The sequence below is a fragment of the Tachypleus tridentatus genome, chromosome 8, assembly GCF_004210375.1.
Source record: "Tachypleus tridentatus isolate NWPU-2018 chromosome 8, ASM421037v1, whole genome shotgun sequence".
Taxonomy (NCBI): Eukaryota; Metazoa; Arthropoda; class Merostomata; order Xiphosura; family Limulidae; genus Tachypleus; species Tachypleus tridentatus.
Window position 1 is genome coordinate 117,725,713 of NC_134832.1, and position 23,751 is coordinate 117,749,463.

General features: G+C 33.2%; 1 protein-coding gene across 1 annotated transcript in view; it reads left to right on the top strand.

Moving 5' to 3' along the window:
* LOC143223991 (vitellogenin-2-like) overlaps positions 1 to 23,424 on the top strand; it is a 28,304-nt gene extending 4,880 nt beyond the window's left edge. The window contains exons 4-20 of the mRNA XM_076452456.1: positions 1,531 to 1,699; positions 2,532 to 2,786; positions 3,623 to 3,862; positions 6,055 to 6,272; positions 7,422 to 7,513; positions 8,199 to 8,323; positions 8,823 to 9,072; positions 10,143 to 10,389; positions 10,826 to 11,117; positions 11,395 to 11,610; positions 14,224 to 14,667; positions 15,418 to 15,564; positions 16,770 to 17,000; positions 19,440 to 19,743; positions 21,775 to 21,932; positions 22,509 to 22,757; positions 22,897 to 23,424. Of these exons, the coding sequence (XP_076308571.1) occupies positions 1,531 to 1,699; positions 2,532 to 2,786; positions 3,623 to 3,862; positions 6,055 to 6,272; positions 7,422 to 7,513; positions 8,199 to 8,323; positions 8,823 to 9,072; positions 10,143 to 10,389; positions 10,826 to 11,117; positions 11,395 to 11,610; positions 14,224 to 14,667; positions 15,418 to 15,564; positions 16,770 to 17,000; positions 19,440 to 19,743; positions 21,775 to 21,932; positions 22,509 to 22,757; positions 22,897 to 23,424 (4,165 nt within the window). The remainder of the gene's footprint in view (positions 1 to 1,530; positions 1,700 to 2,531; positions 2,787 to 3,622; positions 3,863 to 6,054; positions 6,273 to 7,421; positions 7,514 to 8,198; positions 8,324 to 8,822; positions 9,073 to 10,142; positions 10,390 to 10,825; positions 11,118 to 11,394; positions 11,611 to 14,223; positions 14,668 to 15,417; positions 15,565 to 16,769; positions 17,001 to 19,439; positions 19,744 to 21,774; positions 21,933 to 22,508; positions 22,758 to 22,896) is intronic.
* Positions 23,425 to 23,751: the final 327 nt, after the last annotated feature.

Consider the following 23,751-nt stretch of genomic DNA (forward strand, 5'->3'; position numbering starts at 1 on the left):
GTGTGTCGAGTTCGATACCTGACTTGTTGAAAATAAGGGAATATACTTCGTTAAACTGTCGACGCTTCAAACTCATATGTAAGTGATAACACCCAATGTCGTTGCATCTGCTAATACCTGGAATATTTAGAGCATTTTCTTAACTGAGGATTTAAAATCATTTTGTAAGGTGTTGTGAAACGAATTTTAACTCAGCTATTAAGAATGAATTAAATATATTTTTTTATTTAGTTTTCGTTAATTTGAACACGAATGTGATCCTATAAGATTTTTGCAACGAATGTCAGGCTACGTAACCCTACACTGTGTGATAACTACACAGTAGAGATAGTAAAAGTATTTTAAATTATAATAACTGTAAATTCGTTCCATTTCCGGAGAAACCCGACTAGACTCGATGTTTGGATAGGTTGATCTATGAATTTAGAAGTTCATGGTTCTAATTAAACATTAGCGCAAATTCGAGCTTGAAATTTTGAAAATAGGAGAGCGTATAAAAGTGACGGCCAAATTCACGTAATCGGTCAGAAAAGAGTAACCCAAGAGTTGGCGGTGAGTACTGTTAACTAACAGGAAAATTGTAAAAAATTCCTAATTCCTAAGTACTTTTTTATGTACTTATCTTACAGAAAATGTTTTGGCAATATCTGCTTGTGCTGTCCTCTTTGTTGTTTATGTTCTCTGTTATGTGCTGTCCTGTTTATTGTTTATGTTCTCGGTTATGTGCTGTCCTGTTTATTGTTTATGCTCTCTGTTATGTGCTGTCCTGTTTATTGTTTATGTTCTCTGTTATGTGCTGTCCTGTTTATTGTTTATGTTCTCTGTTATATGCTGTCCTGTTTATTGTTTATGTTCTCGGCTATGTGCTGTCCTGTTTATTGTTTATGTTCTCGGCTATGTGCTGTCCTGTTTATTGTTTATGCTCTCTGTTATGTGCTGTCCTGTTTATTTTTTATGTTCTCGGTTATGTGCTGTCCTGTTTATTGTTTATGTTCTCTGTTATGTGCTGAACTGTTTATTGTTTATGTTCTCGGTTATGTGCTGCCCTGTTTGTTGTTTATGCTCTCTGTTATGTGCTGTCCCCTGTTTGTTGTTTATGTTCTCGGTTATGTGCTGTCCTGTTTGTTGTTTTTGTTCTCGGTTATGTACTACCCTGTTTGTTGTTTATGCTCTCTGTTATGTGCTACCCTGTTTGTTGTTTATGTTCTCGGTTATGTGCTGTCCTGTTTGTTGTTTATGCTCTCTGTTATGTGCTATCCTGTTTGTTGTTTATGTTCTCGGTTATGTACTATCCTGTTTGTTGTTTATGTTCTCGGTTACGTGCTGTCCTGTTTGTTGTTTTTGTTCTCGGTTATGTGCTGTCCTGTTTGTTGTTTATGCTCTCTGTTATGTGCTATCCTGTTTGTTGTTTATGTTCTCGGTTATGTACTATCCTGTTTGTTGTTTATGTTCTCGGTTATGTGCTGTCCTGTTTGTTGTTTTTGTTCTCGGTTATGTACTACCCTGTTTGTTGTTTATGTTCTCGGTTAGGAAGCTGTTACTTGACGCTCTTCCCCAGAGTGGTTCTAACCCTGCAGTTCACATCATCGTCTACTTGATTGAACACAAATTAGTCACTGTGAACGAGGCTCGCGAACTTGTGGAAGGAATTCCTCAAAATGTGGTTTATCCATCTGAACATACAATTAATGAAATATTTGTGAGTACAAACCAAGTATATGTGATTTCCTAGAGCTTAATATTATCCAAGTTTAATAGAGAGAGAAAGAAACTGTTCCGTCGTATATCAGTGTATCAATTAAAATAACCTATTAGCTAAAATAATAATACAAAACATACATATGATTAAAATACCTCATTTGTTCATCCTAATGTTATTAAATTAAAGGTAATACTTTTTGATTAAATATATTCAATAATTTTGGCTCAGTTGTAGTTTTTTCTACTATTTCGTGATTCTAACATGTGTTTATTTCACTTGTGTCTCTCGGTGGCACAGCGATATGTCTGCGGACCCAAACGCTAGAAACTAAATTTCGATACCCGTGTTGGTGTAGCTAAGTGCTTAACTTCAAACAAACACACAAACTTTCATTGTAGTTTCTAATTCAAATCTTATGATACCAAGGATATTGTAGAATAACTTATCATAATAATTGTAATGAATGAATACTGTCAAGTTAGTTTCTTTAAATGCTTTGATTAACAATGACGATGCATTATGGGCCCGACATGGCCAGGTGCTGTTAAGGCGCTCGACTCGTAATCCGAGGGTTGCGGTTTCGAATCCCCGTCGCACCAAACATGCTTGCCCTTTAAGCTGTGGGGGTGTTATAATGTGACAATCAATCCCACTATTCGTTGATAAAAGAGTAGCCCAAGGTGGGTGGTGATGACTAGCTGTCTTACACTGCTAAATTAGGAACGGCTAGCGCACATAGCCCTCGTGTATCTTTGCGCGAAATTAAAAAAACAAACAAATAATGCATTATATCTTTTATAGCTTCAGTTTATTTTATAATCCATTACAGACACTGATTCAAAATCCAGAAGTTCAGGCTCATCGCTCGCTTTTTTCTTCGGCATCTATTGCTTTCGGAAAATTGGTTCACCGAGCATGTTTAACTCCTAAGGCGTGGCCTTCAAGTTATCCACACAGTGTGAAACATGATTATTCTGATCTTGAAGTGAGCTCCTTCTTTGGAATTAGCCCACAACAAAGCCATGCCAAAACTATGTTCCATACTGCTGTTTGTAGTCCTCAACATGCCATACGTTACATCGAGGCAAGTTACTGTAGAATAGTAGTGTTCTTTAAAATGTTAGAAGTAAAATGATACTTTCTTTAAAGCTATGATTACTTCTAAAAAAATGTCTGAAGTAACTATTCTTGTACTCCATTAATCTTGTCTAAAGTTACGTTTTGTATTACTGACTCTGATGAGGACAATTCGGAGTTTCCAAACCATGTCAGATAAATTAAAATATTTTTATTTTACGCATATGATATCTTTTATTGTTATTCTGTACTTCCAGTGAATTTCATGTATCTATTCGAAACACGAATATTATTTGTTGTTTTTTATTATTACTGAAATAATAAAGTGCAATATACTAGATAGATTTCCTTGTGCTACTGGTTTCTATCTTAAGTCTCACGACGATGAGAACCTAATCTCCAAATTAGCTCTATTTTACAAGTCAATGCGTGTATTTAAATGTACAATGATATTTCTGTGTGCAAATAAGGTAGAGGATTAATTTATGAAAATAGTTTACTGAGATGTGCTGGACATTTGTTATCTTGATAGTTTCTTTAAATTAAAACTAAATTCAAAGTATTAATGTTTTCCTAGAAGGCCCGTAATGAAACGAATCAAATACCTTCATAAAACTGTCTTGTTCCGAATTGTCAACTGTATAAAATAGTACAATGAATGCAAAACGTTAAAAATTATAATAAAACCTTTCTCATAATGCAATAAATGTATTCACCGCGTTTATAGAACTATACATATAACTAATGGAACACAGTTTCTTCTATGTAAAAGGAAGTATTTGAATGAAATATTTCACGTTGTCCACAGTGTTTTAAGTCAAACTTTTTTCCTTCATTTATCAGAAAGTAGCTTATCTTCTGGAATCAACACGAGAGTTTTACAAAAAGATAACCTATATAGAGCTTTTGTCTCACATCACCCATCCGAGTATTCTGTCCTATCTGAAACCATACCTCATCTACAAGTCTCCAAGAAGCCAGTCTTTACATATAAATGAATCAAACCCTGAAGCCACTTGGAATTTTCTACGCCAGGTGACCATTTACGCACTCCACCATATAATCCACACACACCCTAGAGAGGTAAGAAATTCGCCTTAGTGAGACGGTTAGGAAATTATCACACAATTTCTGTTAAAGGATTGTCTCGTCTTAAATATCATGGAGTTAATACGATGAAACGTAGAATTATTTGTCGTAAGTAGTTATAATGTTATAACAATGAAAGCTGTATAAGTGAATTAGGCATTATGCTTAACATTAAGCCTTCATTAATTTCTTATTTTTGTTATTTTGTATGAAAATATGATAATCGAAAGATTTATCAAATGCCATCAGATATTTATTTTTCTGATAAACTCGCTCATCACGCGTATACTTTTGTACGTTAGAATAAAATGTGTATTAAAAATGTATCGTTATAAAACTTATTATTTATGAAAAAATAAAAAACAAAGTGTATCGAAAGTGGTTATGTGTACTGAAGGTTATTTGTTATGTTATGTGTACTGAAGGTTAATTGTTATGTTATGTGTACTGAAGGTTAATTGTTATGTTATTACTTTTAATTCAACTTTCAGTCCTCAGTCACGTATTTTCAAGAGTGAACACATTATGTACGTACTTTTGTATGTTGAACTATTACTGTAAGTACTAATTAGACCTTAGCTCATGGTTAAGTTTTTCCCTAACTTAATTAAACCAGATACGAAGCTTGGTTAGGTAATTTGCGATTGTTCCCTGCTGGTACAACGGTAAGTCTATGGACTTACAAGGCTAAAATCAGGGGTTCAATTCCCTTCTGTGGACTCAGCAGATAGCCCGATGTGGCTTTGCTGTAAGAAAACACACAAAGAAACACTAGTTCAAGATCAGGGGCGCTTTAATTTATTCACTTTTACAAATCTACCGACGAACAGTACTGTACTTAAACAGCATCGACTTGAGAAACTACTACCACTGGGCTCTCTTAAATGTTATGCTCTATTTATTTGTAGTTTTAACATGTGTACATGCTTAGTGCTAACATTAGAAAAGGGTTTTTACCTCGTTAAATACGTGTATAACAAAGGTACATCTATTTCATAAAAACTGATATATAAACCACAAACAGCTCAAATGTTAAACAAAACTCTACCAAAAATGTTTTATTATACAAACAGTGATCATAAAACTGATCATATGCATGCTAATACTGACAACAACAACAAAAAATCAGTCAAATGACAAGAAACTCATATTTGTGCTATTAAATATTACCAATATTATGGTCAGCTGTAAATACATTACACGTTAGTTAAGCCTAGAATCAATCACAGATGTAGGTTTATCAGGATCTAATAAAAAACACCGTAGGTGTAAAGAAAGTTGTGGTCAAAAAAGCAAGGGCTGTGCGACTTAAAGGAATGAAGTCAAAACTGTTAGTCCATCTGGTAGCTACACTAATACCATTGATCATAATTTTACAGCAAATATTCGTTAGTTATGTAGGACGCGTTTTTGTTCAATTTGGGACATGATGGTGAGTAAAACAAAATACGTGACCTAACTAATAAATGGATATTTGGATGTTCAACTTAGGACATGATGATGGGTAAAACAGAATACGTGACACACCTAACTTATAAATAGATATTTGGATGTTCAACTTCGGACATGATGGTGGGTAAAACAGAATACATGGCCAACCTAACTAATAAATGGAAAATTTCTGTAAAATTCTTTCCAGTGTTATAAATGTAGTTACCAGTTTGGTTGTCAACTTTGATGTCATTCCTTCAAGTCACATGACGAAACTTATTGTCGTCACACTCTTTTTTTAAATATATACATATATATATATGTATATATCATGACTTTTTAAATTTGTTACAAATTAAAATAAGCCCCAAAAATGATAAAAATACTACACGAAATTATAGACATTTGTGAGGAGATGACTGCTTTCCAAAGTAAATAATAATAAGGTATTAATACTTAAATAGGTTAAATAAACTTACTTCCTATAGTTGGCTTTCCAGCCCCCATTATGGTGGTAAGACACTAATTAGTAATCCAGTTGACAAATTATACTAATATAAAGGGCCCCAACCAATTATCTAAACTATGTATTATAACTCTCAAGAACTACCCAACCTTTCAATTGGTGCAGCGTTTTTGGTTTTTATTTACAAGAAACAAGAAATTACACACACATATATATATATTGTCTACCAGCTTTAAAAAATTTCTATGATACATTGGCTTCTAAGACTTTTTGGATTTCATTTTTATAGGTCTTGCCCTTAATGTTGCCTATATACTTCAACCCTGAAGAACCTTATGAGATTAGGATAGCTGCTTTTTCAGTCATTTTGTACAGCAAGCCACCTATTTATCTACTAGAGCGAGTGGTGTCTGAGTTATGGGGAGAAGAGAACAAACAAGTTAGCAGTTTCGTGTACACAGCCCTAGTGACGATGAGCAATTCAACCTTTCCCTGCTATCAGGAATTGTAAGTCTATTATAATAATTATTATAAGCATGTTTAATTTATATTATTGTCTGACTAACTGGTGGTAAGTCAAGGTGTCAACAATTGTTGTAAACACTGGACGATTGGACTCCAGGAAAAATCTATTTGTTTATTTTTATACACAAAATTTTGGTTGGAAGATATATGACATTAAACGGATTATAAACTATCAAGCCTATTGGCATCGCTCAAGGACTATGATATAAGAAAAAGACTGATGAAATGACAGAGCTAAGCCTCTAAATGTAACAGTTTATGTAGCTAAATTAGGGTACAGTCAATGGTCTGCATTTCAGTGAATTTCAGTTTCACTTTAGAAACTTTCAAACTTCAAAAGACGATTGTTTTGTACCCTTAAAGTTTTTCTTCGTTAGGTACTTTCCAAACCTAACATTATATTAAAGCATTACATCAAATGTTCACTATGCATAGAGGAAACTAGGATATGTACAGTACTTATGCTACAACAACTTAAATACGAATTTACCTTATTATAAAACTTAATAGCCAAAACGTTTATATCCTACGCTTCTGTTTTGAGCTTATTTTTGGTGGTTGAAGATTTCTAGTTTGATGAACCATTGTAAACGAAGCGCAGAAAGCAATCTAGCCATTTGATTTTCTGTTCTATTTCCATACAATTCTTTATATTCTTTTCCTACTATTTTATTCCATAAAAATATTAAAAAATAGAAATAATTGATCGTATGCTACTAGTTGTTATAACTCATGTGCAATAAAATAAAAGTATATGATATATTTTTACTGTAAAAATAAATGTAATTATATTACTACATTATTATTTAGTATTGTAATGTTACTCAGTTTTTCAATAAAAAACAAAAGAAAACACAAAAATATCAACTTATTTAACTATTCAATTATTTCAATGTTTACAAATAAATTACGTTTTTAGTAGAAGTAAAAATAACGTGAAGGAAAATTATTAGCTTGAATTTGAAAACAAGTATATAAGCCTAATTTAAAAGGTAAGATACCCTTGGACTTTTAACTAACAAAAGAGTCTTCTTTGTTTTCACGATGAGAAAATGATCTTAATGACTGTTTTGTATGTTATATTATATTTTAAATTAAAAATAACTTTAAATATAATTTTAATGCTATTAGGGCTCAGAATATTCGATATGTGGTGGGTTCCATTAGACCTGTGGAACTGGGAATACAGTATTCACACTTTTACCAAACAGACATTTACGACGGTAAGTATTTTAGACACCACATTTATGTCGTATATATGTGAATTTACACATTTTTGAATAATAAGTGTCTAAATGTTGAATAAAAACTGATAAATAATACGTTTTTTCCTTGTTTTATCCAACATATTAAAATATAAAATACGACAAACAAAAAGATTTCATGGCCATGATTGATTTTTTGTGTTTCAGAAAATGAATAATAATGTTTATTTGGAGAAACGTCAAACGATTTTTAGGAACCTATTGTCACAATTCATCAAACATCAGTTAAAGCTGTTATTGTAATTATACTAATGCAATTTGTTACAATTCATTTGAAGCTATTATTGTAACTCTACTGACGTAGTTCTTCACACATTGTTGAGCCTGTTCTAGTAATAGTTCTAGCGCAGTTCACAACAAATCAGTTGAAGGCTTTCTAGTAACTATATCGATGTAGTTCACCAAAGACCAGTTAAAGGTTTTCTACTAACTATACTGGTGTAGTTCACCACAGACTCAGTAGAAGGTTTTTTAATAACTAGACAATGATGTAGTTCACCACAGACCAATTAAAGGTTTTCTAGCAGCTATTCTGATGTAATTCACCCCAGACCAGTTAAAGATGTGTTAACTGACTTTACTATATACTCTCTACTATTATACAGATTATTAACTTGCTGTCTTTTTGTTGTCGTTGCAACAGCTTCACATGACTATGGGTTTCAGTTTCTGTATGAGTCCATCCGAAGCAACGTTTCATTCTGGCCTCGTTCGGGATATCTAGCAGCGTTACATAACACAGGCCCTTTTATTGATATACCAATCGAGGTACGTGATTTTCGAAAATAAATATAGTTTTCACGCTAAGAATTTTGAAATATAATCTGAAAAATTCCTGGGTCTCAAAATATCACTCCTTAACTTGCTTTTATGTTAAATGTCTTAGTTGGGATAACAAAGCCATTACTAAATAGCCCCCCTCTAGTACAGCGGTATGTCTTCGGATTTACAACGCTAAAATCAGGGGTTCAATTCCCCTCGGTGGGCTGAGCAGATAGCCCTGTGTGGCTTTGCTATACGAAAAACACAAACACACACATTACTAAATAACGATCCAACTGGTTAGCTAAGATTAAAAACAAAATGGATTCACTATTCAAGTGAAATTTCTGCTTATATTAAAGCAATTTAAAACGGAAGATATATTTAATCATTTTTTCTTTGCATTTATGGGCGAAATTCTTTTTTTCTTTTATGTGATTTGTTTTATGTAAACAATAAATACTTTCTCGTATCGCATAAAGAAGTTACATATTGTTTGCTCTAGATTGGATTCGCTTCCAAGGGCTTGGATCAATTGTTTAATATTCTAAATAACTCTGACATATTGTCAAATTTATACTCTACTTACCCTCGAAGAGATGTAATTCACGAGGAGATTCAGAGGTGGAAAGAAAAAATTAATCTGGAAGTCAGAGAGCCAGAGGAATTCATAGCAACATTCTTCTACAAACTGTTTGACAGAACATCATACTTAGAACTCGATACGAGATATGTCATAGAAATATTAGAATCAGGTAATGTTACCTAATTCCTCGACTTTCAAATTTTTTCAATTGATTTTGTTTTATTAAATAATTAATGAAACTAATCAGAGTAATATCTAATTAAATGTATGTTATTAAGATGAAATCCATAAAACTGAAGGAGTTGAGATAAACCAACTGAATTCAAGTAATGCTAATTTGAATGTTAATTAATTAAACTAATCAGAGTAGTATCTGTCTAAAAGTATGTATTAAGAAAAAATCAATACAACTAAAGAAGTTGAGACGAACCAACTGAATTCAAGTAATGCTACTTTGTATGTTAATTAATTAAACTAGTAAGCTTAAGGGCTAATATATAAAACTGTAATCTCTGTAGCTGACATCACTATGTGTCTAAGTATCAGTTTCGTGTAACAATAGCACTTAATTATAAACTTCACAAAACAATTAAAGGATAAGTAGAATTTATAATGGTTTAGTTTTCGCAAAACAGTATTTTTGTTAGAAGCATACAATTATATTCTTACCTAAAAGCGGCACCTGATTATTAGTCATTTAGTTAAGCTCCTAAATGAACACGGGGTTGAGGCTGCTTTAAATATTTATATTTCATGACCATTCACTTCGGGTAAAACTATTCTGTAACAGCAGATTTTGCTTTACATAATATCGCAAATTCTGATTATCCTCCAATTCATGAGTTCTGTAATTAATCTGCTGTCAGTCCCCCTCGAAGATATTTCAAGCTGTGACGACCCCCCCGCCTCCCACATACGCATAAAGTGATAGTAAATTGATGTACATACTCCAAAATATTCGTTATCCCAAAATGTTTTACGATTTCGCGAACAGTTTTTTGTGATACGTCTTTTATTTGTTTGTGTAATGTATTTTGCTTATGTTATTAAACTGTTTGAGTCACTCAAAGAAATCTAGAAACTTTTCTGTGTATGTATATAGGCAAGTGGTGTGGGGGTTACTACTTTAGGATTTAAGTACCTAAAACCAAATGCTACAACATCAGCTAGATAGCTACTACTTGACTGAAAAAGGTTCAGCATTCTGTTTCTAAAAGAAAACGTTTCAATATTTTGTAGCTTACGAGTGGCTTAGATATATGTGGGATAAACTGAATAGTGGAGTGAGCTATCGTTATGTGAAAATGATCACACCATCGGGCATGTACAAAGTCGTTCCTTCTGAAATTGGTTTACCGTTGCTCATTTCCCACCGAAATCCAATAATTTTATCTGTCCACGTTAAGAATGCTCGAATAGAAATAGCACCTGCGTCTTCTGGATTACTTCCTGACGTCTTGAAGATTTCAAGTCACATACAGCCGACGTAAGTTACCCGAATCTTTATGTTTTACACCAAATGTTGCAATAAATGCGATATTTATTTGATCAACAATATAAAATTACAATCATTTTAAACAGATACTATACTTTAGAGGAACACATAACAATGTGATTTTAACCACGCATTGTTCGTTGTGAAACACTGCATTTAACATTTTGTTAGAGCTTACCAATAGCTTTGCTTGCATTAACATGTTGTACAAGGCGATTATGGTACTGTGGTCCGTATTGGGCCACACCTCAGTGAGTGCAAGGCATGCTGTTAAAAGATGTTCAATGAGAAATGCAATTAACATCGTTATAATTAATTATTACGGTACTATCAGCGAAAGGTTAGATTGGAAGCGCTTTAAGATTGTCCCTTTAAAGCGTGAGTACTGTTTCCACTTTTTAATCATTTATTTCTTACGTTCACTTAGTATTTACTCCTCCTGCCATGCTTCCGGAATCATCGTTAACCCTACGGAACACACCATGCACGGAGTGACTGTGTACCAGCAAAGCCACGTTACTCTACCGATAGATGTCAGTTTTGTAGTGGTGAAACCTTATTCCACTGTGAGTATATCTGTCACGCCGAAGGCGAACAAGATTTTCCATCACAAGAGTGATGCTGGAACATTCATAAGGAGATCCGTTGTTGCAGTACCAGTTCACGAGCACTTCTTAGGTGATTATATTCCTATTCGAACATTACCAGTTCCTCTGAAGGTAAGCAAAATGACACTCAACAGCAGCAACTTAGTTTATTGTTAAAATATGTCTACAGATGAAAAACAAAATTCACGTAAACACAATTTGTACATAAAATATAAAAACAGATACAAATATATCTAAGGAATAAGTTGATACGTATCAGACTGATTTTCTCAACGATGACGTTGAAATATGGTTAATAAGTATATATATACAGTCACATTCTTTATAAGATTATTATTTTCAGCTTTAACTTTAAGACATAAAACTTGATTTTATTTGTTTACTCTAGTATGATCGTGAGTACGGCATAGAAGTACTTGGATTGAAGTTCCATATACAAGGAGTAGCAGAAACCATCTGGTCAGATACACCGTTCTATTGGAGCCCCACTTCCACACAAAAGGGGTTGTTGGCTGGCCTAATTGAAACTATCGTTAACCCCGGTAAAAGATACCGAGAATTTTCAGTATGGGTTCATCAAGACCACCATAACCCTATCACAGAGGTAAAAGTCACATGAAGATAAAATAGTCTACGAAACAATAGCTAATTGTTTCATTAAATTCGTGGCAACTCTCTTGAATCTCTGTAACTAAATGTTACATTTCGTTATTTCTGAGTAAATATAAATATTGATTATAAAATATGTAGTTATTGTTTATTCTATAAAATTTCAAGCTTAGATAAGTAATAGTGATGAGTTCTGGTATTGTACGAAAGGCCTCTTGAACAGTGATATGTGAATGACAAAAGATACATCTGACTTGTTATTTTTATAGGCCATTGTCTTTGAATCCGAAATTTAGAAGTTAAGAAGAATATGAAAACACATTTACAGAGTACCTAATTTTTGTTACATATATGAGGTCTTTTAGTTAATATCCATATTATGAAATTTCTTACTGAAAAAAAGTTCAAAGTTAAGTGACGTAGGCAGACATTAAAATCACACTCCAGAGAGGGAGAAATTGGAAAAGGTTTCATTATCTGAAAAGAATAGTTACTCAATCTTCACTTAATTATCTTCTTGAAGATGACTTTATTAGACACATCGTATTTCCATTTCTAGTATATATATGCACAATATTGTTAGTACTTGGAACTCATATCTTCGTCCATACAGTCGGAATATGGAGCTATTGTTAACCCTTGAAGTGTGTTAAAATTACACTAGAAGTCTAAGAAGGTAATAAGATAAAGACCTGCCTGAACTATTTCTCTAACAAATAAAGAAAGTGAACAAAGTCGTGTCCTTAATGGGATCCGTTAATTGAAGTTAACCCTTAAATTGCTGACTTGTTTATATACTATTCATTGCTGGTGGTATCCGCGTATACTATCATATTGAATTATTTTATCTTTTACCTTTTTATCATTCAATGTAGGGAATAGGCCATTAATTACAGAGGTTAATTACAACATTGTTTACATACGTCTCTGTAAGGAATTGACCAATAATTGTTGGGATTAATTACAATACTGTTTACATCAGATGTTATAAGAACTGACAAGTAATTAGTGGGCCAATAGCAATACTATATTTCTTGTTGTTTTTTTCTAATTACAATTTGTTTTGCAACTCCTATATTATTAGAAACAGGATGAACAACAAACTTATAAACCCACAATCAACAAGGTGTATAAATACTTTAAGAATACGTGACGTATAAATCCATCTGTATTTCTAAGGTTAATGGTTATATTTTCTCCTTCTCTCTTTTCTTTTTAAAAAGTTTCAACAATAATCTGTATGTTTGTACTAGTTATTGTTTCTGTTTTCGCACTGAAATGATGGTTATTCAAACTACAACTCACTGACACTCAAAACATACAAATATATCCCCATTTTAGAACAAGCTATTGGTCCTAACGCATTAGGCATGTCAGATTAACTGAAACCCTCTATGAAAAGTGCTCATTTGACGCGATCGCTGTAAGGAACATAAGTCTTTCGTGTGTAGTATACAGAGAATTTGGACAGTTTTTTTTTTACATAAATAGGTAGTCCCCCTGTAGGAGTGCAGTAAGTTTACAGGCTTACAACACTAAACTTTGGGGGTTGTTTCCCAGAAGTGGACACATCAGATACCTCAGTGTGGCTTTGCTCTAAAGCGAACAAATAAACAAACAGTAAGACGATAAGCCATGTGTTTGAAATACAATAGCATGCCAACTTGAAGAACACATTATTACAATGATAGATATTTAAATAGATTATTCAGTTAACAGAGTAGAGCTTTATATAATTGCTTCTCCTTAACAAATGTGAAAATGTATTAAAATACATAAACAGCAATTGAGATTTCATATGAAAAAATTAAATAAACAGATTAGAAAATGCTTTACTTTCTTAGCGTTGGTGTTGGAGCTTCAACACATTAGAATACAGTCAAAACACCCGCTCTGATTTGGAATCATTTTTTATATGAACGAATTGATGAAGAGCAATCAAAATACCAGTGATGACAAAAAACCCACTTGTAGAGAAATATATATATAAAAACGGCTGGTTTGCGTTGAGATTTTTTTTTATGTGGAGGAGCGAAAAACGTTTCGACCTTCTTCGGTCATCGTCAGGTTCATTTTTTTTTTGTGAACCCAAACCAGCCGTTTGAGCTGTCAAAATATTTTTGACATTTTTGGTGATTTACTCTGATTGTCGTGTTTATGTTAGGTGCCACAAGGGCATTTGTTTAATTTTCTGTATTTATGTTTGATGTGTCATAAGGTATCTTTCAAGGTTTCGGTGTTTGTGATAAACGTGTCACAAAATATCTTCTAAGGTTTTGGTGTTTATGCTAAATTTGTTATAAAGTATAGTTTAAGGTTATTGGTATTTATGGTAAATGTGCTATAAGGTATTCCTTTAGATTTCTGTTTATATGATAAATATGTTACAAACTATATTTTATGTTTCGGTGTTTATTATAAATGTATTACAAGTTATCTGTTTAGGTTTCAATATTTATGATAAAAGTGTCATACGATAAATCAGTACTTTAACAACATTACGAATTTCTTAAATGAACTTTTGTTTGTCTTCACCTGTTCTGTGTAAAACAACATTACAACAATAAATATCTGATTATATGTATGTATGTGTATTATTATTTTGCAGTTTAAAGCTACTGCGTATTACAACCGTACAGAATACGGAACGAAAGTCGTCACTGGTTACGACAGGGAATCTATATACAAACAGTATCAATCTCAGGAATACACCCAGTACTCGTCTCATTTCCCTGAAGCAAGCCTGAAGAGAGCTTACAAATCCATTTATGGATCCGCTTACTCTATCCCCTCTTTGGAGGACAGCATCCATACGATGTTATCTAAAGTTCATCCTCTCTGGAAATCCTACAAGCCCAGTGTTACCCCAGCAAGCACACTGCATGCAACCATTTGTGATACCGTGATTGTTATATTTGAAGGGAAGAGTACAGTTCCCGTAGCTAGCGTTTTTGAATTCACATACGCTCACAGGATCGACTGGAGCAAGACCTGGACCAGAGCACATCTGCAAATTTCTCCCTTTGAACTATTCGCGTCACCACCATACGAGGTTTGGTTTTTCCTTAATCCAAAATATTTAAGATATTCTTGTCGTATGCTACATGATTTATAAACGTGCTGACTATTCATTCAATGTTACACGTCAGAAAACGTCACCTTTATTGTAACTGCTTTTGTTGGTCTAATTTTCAATGAAAAAAATTGCATTATTCTTTTAGTTTAGGTTATTTTATCAGTTTCATACTGGCTCTGTTATCTTGTAATGTTACGTTACTCCACATTGATTATCTTGTAATGTTACGTTACTCCACATTGATTATCTGGTAATGTTACGTTACTCCACATTGAATTTTTCTCTGTATTTTGATACAGTTATATAATTAAGGTTTCATATTTTGTAGGACACGTTATCATAAACTTGAGTTGTTCTGTGTAGTTTGTAGGCTGTAGGAAAAATCGGTTAATGTGACCTTCAACTCAGCACATGGAAGATGAGTGAAAGCCTTTTTATCTGTTAGATAGAATTTCTTTAGTAGCAACTTCCCACAGATTTGTTTAAAAATATGTTGATATTTAGTTTTGTATGAATCAATCTAAAAGCTAACTTAAAGCGTTAGTGACTATCATAGGAAGTAGACTGTGAAAGAAAATTCAATGTTTGTTTATGAAGAAGTACGTGCTTTTCTCAAACCAGTTTTATTTAATACACTGCTAATAGAATACTGCTTTATGAGCTTTTATATCATCATAAATCATAGGAATGTTCGATTTGTTGCACATGTCTTTTATCCCTTTTCAGGTATGCGTAAATGGTGTCACCGTCTATCCCCCTAGACCTAATGAATTCTATTTGGATCCAAGTTATACCCGAGGACAAACGGTTAACTCAAAGTTTGAGATAGGCTGGGGAAAACAGTGTTCCGCAGATGGAGATATCCATGTTGATGTAAGCGTTTTATTAATAGTAGTATTATATTTTGTTTTAAAATATTTAGTAAGAGGTACAGCTGTGTTAACGTTTGTATATTTGTTTAGTTGTTTCTGTGTTTTCTTCTGAAACATGTGTTAAACAAAGAAGGAGGAATGGCTGTCTACACTGAAAAATAAATAAACGGTAGGTAACCTGACAATGGTTAAAACTATACCACGGATTGTTTTGCTCCTTAGATTTCTTCAATAACTTCATTTAACTTATATTTTCCTTCAATCGTTCAGTTTAGAGTAAAATCAAAATTTATTCGGTTAGACTGAATTAATATGAAGGTTAATTCCAACCACTTGATATATGGCGCAACACACACATGTTACCTCTAAATGGAATATTTTCCTAGGATTTGCAATATGCATTAGCTGTTTGTTTACTAGTCGTGAGTGGACATTCAGACGGCGATCATGATTGACATATTAATAAAACTCCCTTGAAACACGCTGGAGTTTATTGGGAACACTATAAAGATGTCACTACATTACTTTCAGTTTTAGTATGAAAAAATTTGTCTCAAGCGAATATTTTATGACATCTAGAACTATTATTGATGTGAAATTATCAGTAACTTCCGATCAACTTAAACCGCCTACATGAGCTAGAACTAGAAATTAATATAATGAATAGTGTAATTAGTTAATAAGCTGACTTAATTATGACCATACATCGTAATAAAACAAAAGCTTCTAACAATTGGAACTGAATGACCAGCTGAGTACACTCGCTGATATCAATATTTTCGGCTATAATCCCAAAAATATCTCAGGATCCTCAGATGGCTTTAAGAGATTTAGGCTAGTCCTAAATTCATACACTAAGCTAATAAGGCAAAATAATTTTCCTTGTGATACAACATTATTAAAGTATATATATATATGTAGTAAACATTTTAATGAGTACTATTAACGAAATTAATACAAAAGAAAAGATGTAATATAACTTTACTTACTAGACACATAAAAACTAGTTGTTTGTATTCTGCACTATCATTGATCCCTTATTTCTATAAAATGTTATGTTTATAATTTTAAATCCGAAGTTCTACACATTTCATTGTTTGGCAGGTTTATGAAAAAGGTGTATTTTCTCTCAAAATTTTGACCTCGGTAATTTTTATCACTTTTATGCTCGTACACTAATACCAAAACTTATGTATATTTATACAGTATGTTGCCCAGGAAAGCTATGAACAACTGAATAGTCCTATTGATTTCAGTGGTGTCGATGTAAGTGTGTCTTCAGTCGCTGGTCTTAGTGACCAGTGGCCTCTACCATGGTACTATAAACAGTGCGCCATTGATACTCACGAAGGCAAGAGTCAAAGCCTCCCTTGTAAGCATGCCATTGAAGACAGCAAGCTGCTGAACAACGAAACTTATGAGATAAGCTATAGAAATGTAAGTATATCAAATAAATGACGTTGTTTACTATTCCATAGGTAGAACACAAATACTGGCTTGTGGACTTGTTTAGAAAAGCAATGTTGCAAAGCACACAGCAACAAGATTTAGCGTATTTAATATAAGAAAAAGAAGACCTCTCACTAATCAGATATTTTATTCTATAAATTTTCGTTGGAAAAAAATTCAGACGTTCTAATATATACATAAGTGTATGAAACCCTTCAGGTAACATCTTTGTTAAAGTATGAATGTAACTCATTTTAACAAGCATAATAGTCATGATTTATCAAGTATCGAGATAAGTCAAATGGCACAATATAAGATTTACATAGACTTAATAGTTTGAAAAATATCTCAACTTACGTTTCGGGCCCGGCATGGCCTAGCGCGTTAAGGCGTGCGCTTCGTAATCTGAGGGTCGAGGGTTCGCGCCCGACTCGCGCAAACATGCTCGCCCTCCCAGCCGTGGGGGCGTTATAATGTGACGGTCAATCCCACTATTCGTTGGTAAAAGAGTAGCCCAAGAGTTGGCGGTAGGTGGTGATGACTAGCTGCCTTCCCTCTAGTCTTACACTGCTAAATTAGGGACGGCTAGCACAGATAGCCCTCGAGTAGCTTTGTGCGAAATTCCAAAACAAACAAACAAACACACGGAAAGAAACAAAGATTGTCAACACATTAAAACCGATGAAATCAAAGAAACGATAAAGGAAGAGTAATCGCTCCTGTATTTGTTAAATTAATTTTAACAGGAAACACCAACACATCTATGAAGTAAAATTTTTATTGTACAGAAAAATACTTGTGTTTTCATTGTATTTACATTACAATACTTTATACGTAAACAAAACTAGTATATTTCTTGACGTTTTGTTTGTAGTTAAGCACAAAGCTACACAAAGGGCTACCTGTTATCTGCCCACCACGGGTATCTAAACCCGATTTCTAGCGTTGTAAGTCCGCAAGCGTACTACTGTGCCACTGGGAGGATATATTGTGATGGTGTATAACTGACTCTTAAGTCCAGTTTAATAGAAGGAACACAAAATAACGCTAATTCTGATTCATGAATAGTAATAAGATAATTAAACACACAGATTGATAATACTTTTAGTTGGAAAAAGCTTAAAGTGAGATTCATGTTGCAAAATAGAAGTTATCGTTTTACAAATGTATAAGTTTAGATTGTTTGTTTTTGAATTTCGCACAAAGCTACTCGAGGGCTATCTGCGCTAGTCGTCCCTAATTTAGCAGTATAAGACTAGAGGAAAGGCAGCTAGTCATCACCACCCACCGACAATTCTTGGGCTACTCTTTTACCAATGAATAGTGGGATTGACCGTCACATTATAACGCCCCCACGGCTGAAAGGGCGAGCATGTTTGGTGCGACCGGGATTCGAACCCGCGATCCTCAGATTACGAGTACCTGGCCATGCCGGGCCGGTATAAGTTTAGAAATATAAAATAACTATGGTTTAAAAAAAACTATGCTCAGCACTACAACACAGTACAGGATTTTCTTTATAGTTCACGATGTATTCAATGGTTCATAGGTTAGCCTGAAGGCTTATAACACTAAAAACCTGGTTTCGATATCTCTGCTAAACACAAATAGCTCATTGTGTAGTTCTTTTGCTTAACAAGAAATAACATAATATTATTATTATCACATATAAAAGTAACGCTATATTAAATAGAATTCATGGATTGAAATATATATTATCAATAGACTGTTTATTTGCAATTCAGCACAAAGCTAAACAATAGAGCCATATGTGCTCTGCCCACCACGGGTATCGAAACCTGGTTTCTAGCGTTGTAAGTCCGTACAAATACCGTTGTGCCTCTGGAATCATGTTAAAACACAACAAATAAAGATAATGTACTGATATTTTGTCTTACTTCAGAAGTTATTTGGTGCTTTATCATTGAGTTTAAATATTGAAATTAATTAAACATCTTTATAAAGTAATATTATGAGATTACCTATTTAATGACGAGCAAGTATTAAATGTATTTCTTTTGGTTATATTCTTTACTGTCATGATTAAATTAGTTGAATTATTAATTTACTAATCAACATTATTTAATTGAATATTATCTTAACTCTAGAAAGTTTTTCTATTCTTCGACCTTTCATATCAAATTATATAAATATTAGCTTTTTAAAAACGGTAGTTATTTGCCAATTTAGTAACTTGAGATTTTGCATTGTATTATATTTTGCTATATATGTAATTAAAGTAATAAAATAATTTATTAATAATAGAAAAATATTAAATTTGAATATTAAGCAGTGGTCATGACATCTTATGAACATATTTTAGAATTTTTAACTTCATAGTTATTTGTGTCAGTATTTTAATTTAAATTCAATACCAAAAATAATGCTACAGATTTACTGACGACAAATTTTGGGTTAATTTTCCAGGTGCCTCAGGTTTTGAGGAACTTAACGTGGAAACTAGACTTGTTCTTAAAAGTTTATCTTTACCCATACATGGATACCAATGCTGTTTCTGTCCAAAACTCTCCCAACAAGATCCGTATAAGTTCAGTGGCCATAAAACAGCTATCCACTCTGCCTTTGTATAACTTTTATATCCAAACGCCTTGGGAAAACACTTACTATACTAAAATCTACGCACCCAATGTGATACCTTTTTCAACAGTGATATCTTTCCTGTCTTATCTGAAGGAACATCTCTACTATGTTATGAATTATCAAAGTATACGTAAGTTATATGATCTGTATGTTAATAAAATATGCATATTACCACTTAGAAAGAAAGTTGAAACCAGAACTAAACGTGTTTAGGCATCAGTTCTGTTAGTTGTGCCACAAAAGAGCAGAGTTTGAGTACGTTATCTTAAAATGATTTTCACACCTCACCACTTCATTGCACTCCATGTTACTGAGTCTGATTATACTCTTACAACTATGCATTTTGTAAATAGCCGTACAGCATTGTTTATTTTGCAAAAATAACAATAAAAAACAGTCATAATGCTACATTGTCCAAAGTGCAAAACTCTTCCCTATATGCTTTCATTAATCCGTCAAGTAAATTAGTACCATTTCAATAGTCCAATCACACAGAAATAATTCACAGCTGCTGAGTATGGAATAGCACGTGTACTTGTTCATTTCCAGTTGCTTTAGGTAAGTGACGGTTAAATGAATATGTTCAGGTGATTTGTGTTATTTTCAAGACCGAGACACCTTTTGAATATTGTTGCATGGTACACAGGTGTAGCTTCTGCCAAAAGCAATGAGATAGCGAATTCGGATTTGTTACAAGTCGTTGAACTTTGCCTACTTACCTCTTATGTGGTACGACTTGTATATGTCTCATTCTTGATGTTCCTGCCACCCTAAAGTGATCCTCATTCCTTTGTTTCACAGCATCGTTTTTTACAAAGAGTATCCATGTACTGTAATTTCCAAATTTTCCATTTTAATATGCATTTGTTATCTCACTGTATATATATTTTGTATCGGAAATACTTCTCTTACAACAAATCAAGTTTCAATGAAATCACGCCGATATTAGAATGTAGTTCCAATATATGCCATTCTACCGTAATTGTATATATCTGACTTGCTGACTTGTATATTTAAAATCGTTATAATATAACGTATTCATCCGTATGTAACGATCTTAACATTAGAAATGTTAAATTAAAAATATAGAATATTTTATCATTCTTTGCGTTAAGGATAATTTTACCAGACACATGAGACCTGAAAATATTTAAGATATATATAACATAATGACAATATCATGAATGACAATTACTGTTTAAAGTAAAGTAAAAATGTTATATTTAAAGTCGGATTAGCAAGCCCTAAAACTAGAGCAAAGTCCATACTAATAGGTTGAAATAAGTTATTCAACACTCTGTCTTGTTTTAGAAGAAGCTCTATGCTTATCTTCTTGAGTGTCCGATCAGTGAGGTTATACATTAATTACAAAGTTGCCGTGTAATAGTTGTCTGAATGAGCAATGTTATAAAACTGGTTCCAGTAACGTCTGAGATTAGTTTCAGTTTGGGTTCTTGATTCACTTAGAGAACGTCTGAGATTAGTTTCAGTTTGGGTTCTTGATTCACTTAGAGAACGTCTGAGATTAGTTTCAGTTCGGGTTCTTGATTCACTGAGAGAACGTCTGAGATTAGTTTCAGTTTGGGTTCTTGATTCACTGAGAGAACGTCTGAGATTAGTTTCAGTTTGAGTTCTTGATTCACTGAGAGAACGTCTGAGATTAGTTTCAGTTTGAGTTCTTGATTCACTGAGAGAACGTTTGAGATTAGTTTCAGTTTGGGTTCTTGATTCACTGAGAGAACGTCTGAGATTAGTTTCAGTTTGGGTTCTTGATTCACTGAGAGAACGTCTGAGATTAGTTTCAGTTTGGGTTCTTGATTCACTTAGAGAACGTCTGAGATTAGTTTCAGTTTGGGTTCTTGATTCACTGAGACAACGTCTAAGATTAGTTTCAGTTTGGGTTCTTGATTCACTTAGAGATCATCAGTCAGTTACATTGAACAAAATGTAATGCAGTGAATCAGGAGCTAAGCTGAGCGTGAACATTCAGTTTTACAGTATTTAAGTAAAATCATGCAGTGTTACTTTATTTGCTTTGTTTTACTGAATTCATAATATATCATTTACTGTTTGAACTAAAGCATAATTGTGGTTTGTTTTTTCATTCAGACATTTTTGAATGGATTTATATTTCTAAGAACGTCGACTTAAACTTTGTCAGGTAGCTGTGCCTTAATGGAAAATTACATCCGGACCTTTGATGACGTCACTTACCCTTTGCCGGACACCCAGTGTCAGTATATTCTTTTTAAAGACTGCTCTGCAAGTCATCGTTATGCTATATCCTACACCCAAATGGACCCATCGACGAAAACAAAGGTTTAATCCTTTTTTCAGTGTTTATACATACTGTACTGTAGAAACTTGTTTTTATTTTGTTTACAATGTTTTTACCTTTCATCTTATAGAAACTTAGTGAACACACTAGAGTTGCTGATTTCCTCTCAAGAATAATTTATTTTCAACAATATTAGTTCACTTTAATTTATTTTCAAATATTCGTCTAATCTTTTACGTTGTGGGTGCTTATTTCTTATCGGCTGTAACGTTTGATCTTTTATGTTCAATGATTATTGATATTTATGTCTTATTAATGGATAGTTTTATGTCACTTTTCCGCCTTCTAAGTAGTATTTAAAAGTGTATTATAATAGATATATATGTAATATCTCATGAAAAAATACAAGCCATTCAAAGAAAATAACCATTTGTTAATGTAATATTATACTTAATGTTGTAGTTTTCAAACTTCAATATCAAATATTGATATCATAGAAATTAAACAATTTAAATTAAAAGTTACAACGCCCTATCTCTCTCTCTATATATATATATAATTACTTGTTAATTGTATATTTGCCATACTGATAAGAAAAAAATCATTTTGTAAAACAGTCCCTAGATATGACCGTAGGGAGCCATTGGATCCACGTGAGTCCCCCAGTGGTAAAACAGTCTAGATCAATCACAATCAATGAAACATTACATCACTTGGCAATTAATGAAACACTGCGGCTAGACACTTACGTTTCTCCAGTATATATATATCTACGATCTGCTACTTCTGAATTACCTGTCGTCGTCATTCATGTCCTGAGAGAAAGTATAACTGTGGAACATGACGGAAAGAATTCTATAATTAAGGCAAGAAAAAAAATGTTTTCTAACTCTCGTAAGCAATCGAAAATGCGTTCTTAAAATGTTGAATTATGTCTTTTTTTTTGTTGAGATTGTCTAATTTTATCATGGACTTTTTTAAAATTAAATTAAATTTATTCGTTAGGTGCCGCCTTACTTCAATGGGGCTCATTGTGGAGCTTGTGGGGACAACAATGGAGAGAGTTATAGGGAATTCCTGTCCCCGCAAAAATGTCTTTATTTAGATAGTCAAGATTTCATCAACAGTTATGCAGTAGGTGGTCATTACTGTCAGCAACTTCCACTACCTATAAAACCAGTCATCTGTCCATCACCTAGTCCTTACGTGGCTCAAAGAGGCTCAGACCTAGGAATCTTTCCTTGGCCTAGTCCAGTTACCGAAACATGTTATCTAAACAAAACCGTCTATCACAGGCGTAGTAGTAACATGTGTTTCTCCACTGAACCTGTACCATTCTGCAGAAAAAACTGTGCTGCTAGTGAGTTCCATGTGGAAGAAATGCGGGGCTTCCACTGTCTTCCAATAAGAAGCGAATCTACTCACCAGTTAATACCTGAAGCAGATGTTGGAGTTGTTTCACAGCTTCGTAACAAAAGAGTAGATTATGAAGATAGTGTCCCGAGACCAAGCAGCTGTAGCTCCTTTTATTGAACTTTGTTTGTTTAAAGAAATTTATTTTAAACTTTTTTTTCCAAAAATTTTTTGTCTGTATGTATCTAATTCTAAATCTAGAATAAAATTTTGAACTTTCTTTATTCATTTTAGATAATTAATATTATCTAAGAATTTAACCGAACATTAATGCATTACCGAATGTTATAAAATAAATAATGTAATTTGCTCCCCAACTTTGACAGAGATTTTTGGTTCAAAGTACTCCGTATACATGTTAAAGAGTTAGATTGCATCATATACATTCAACACTATAAGAAAAACTATTGGCTAAAAAAACAGTCTTAAAGCTGCAAAAGCCTTAAC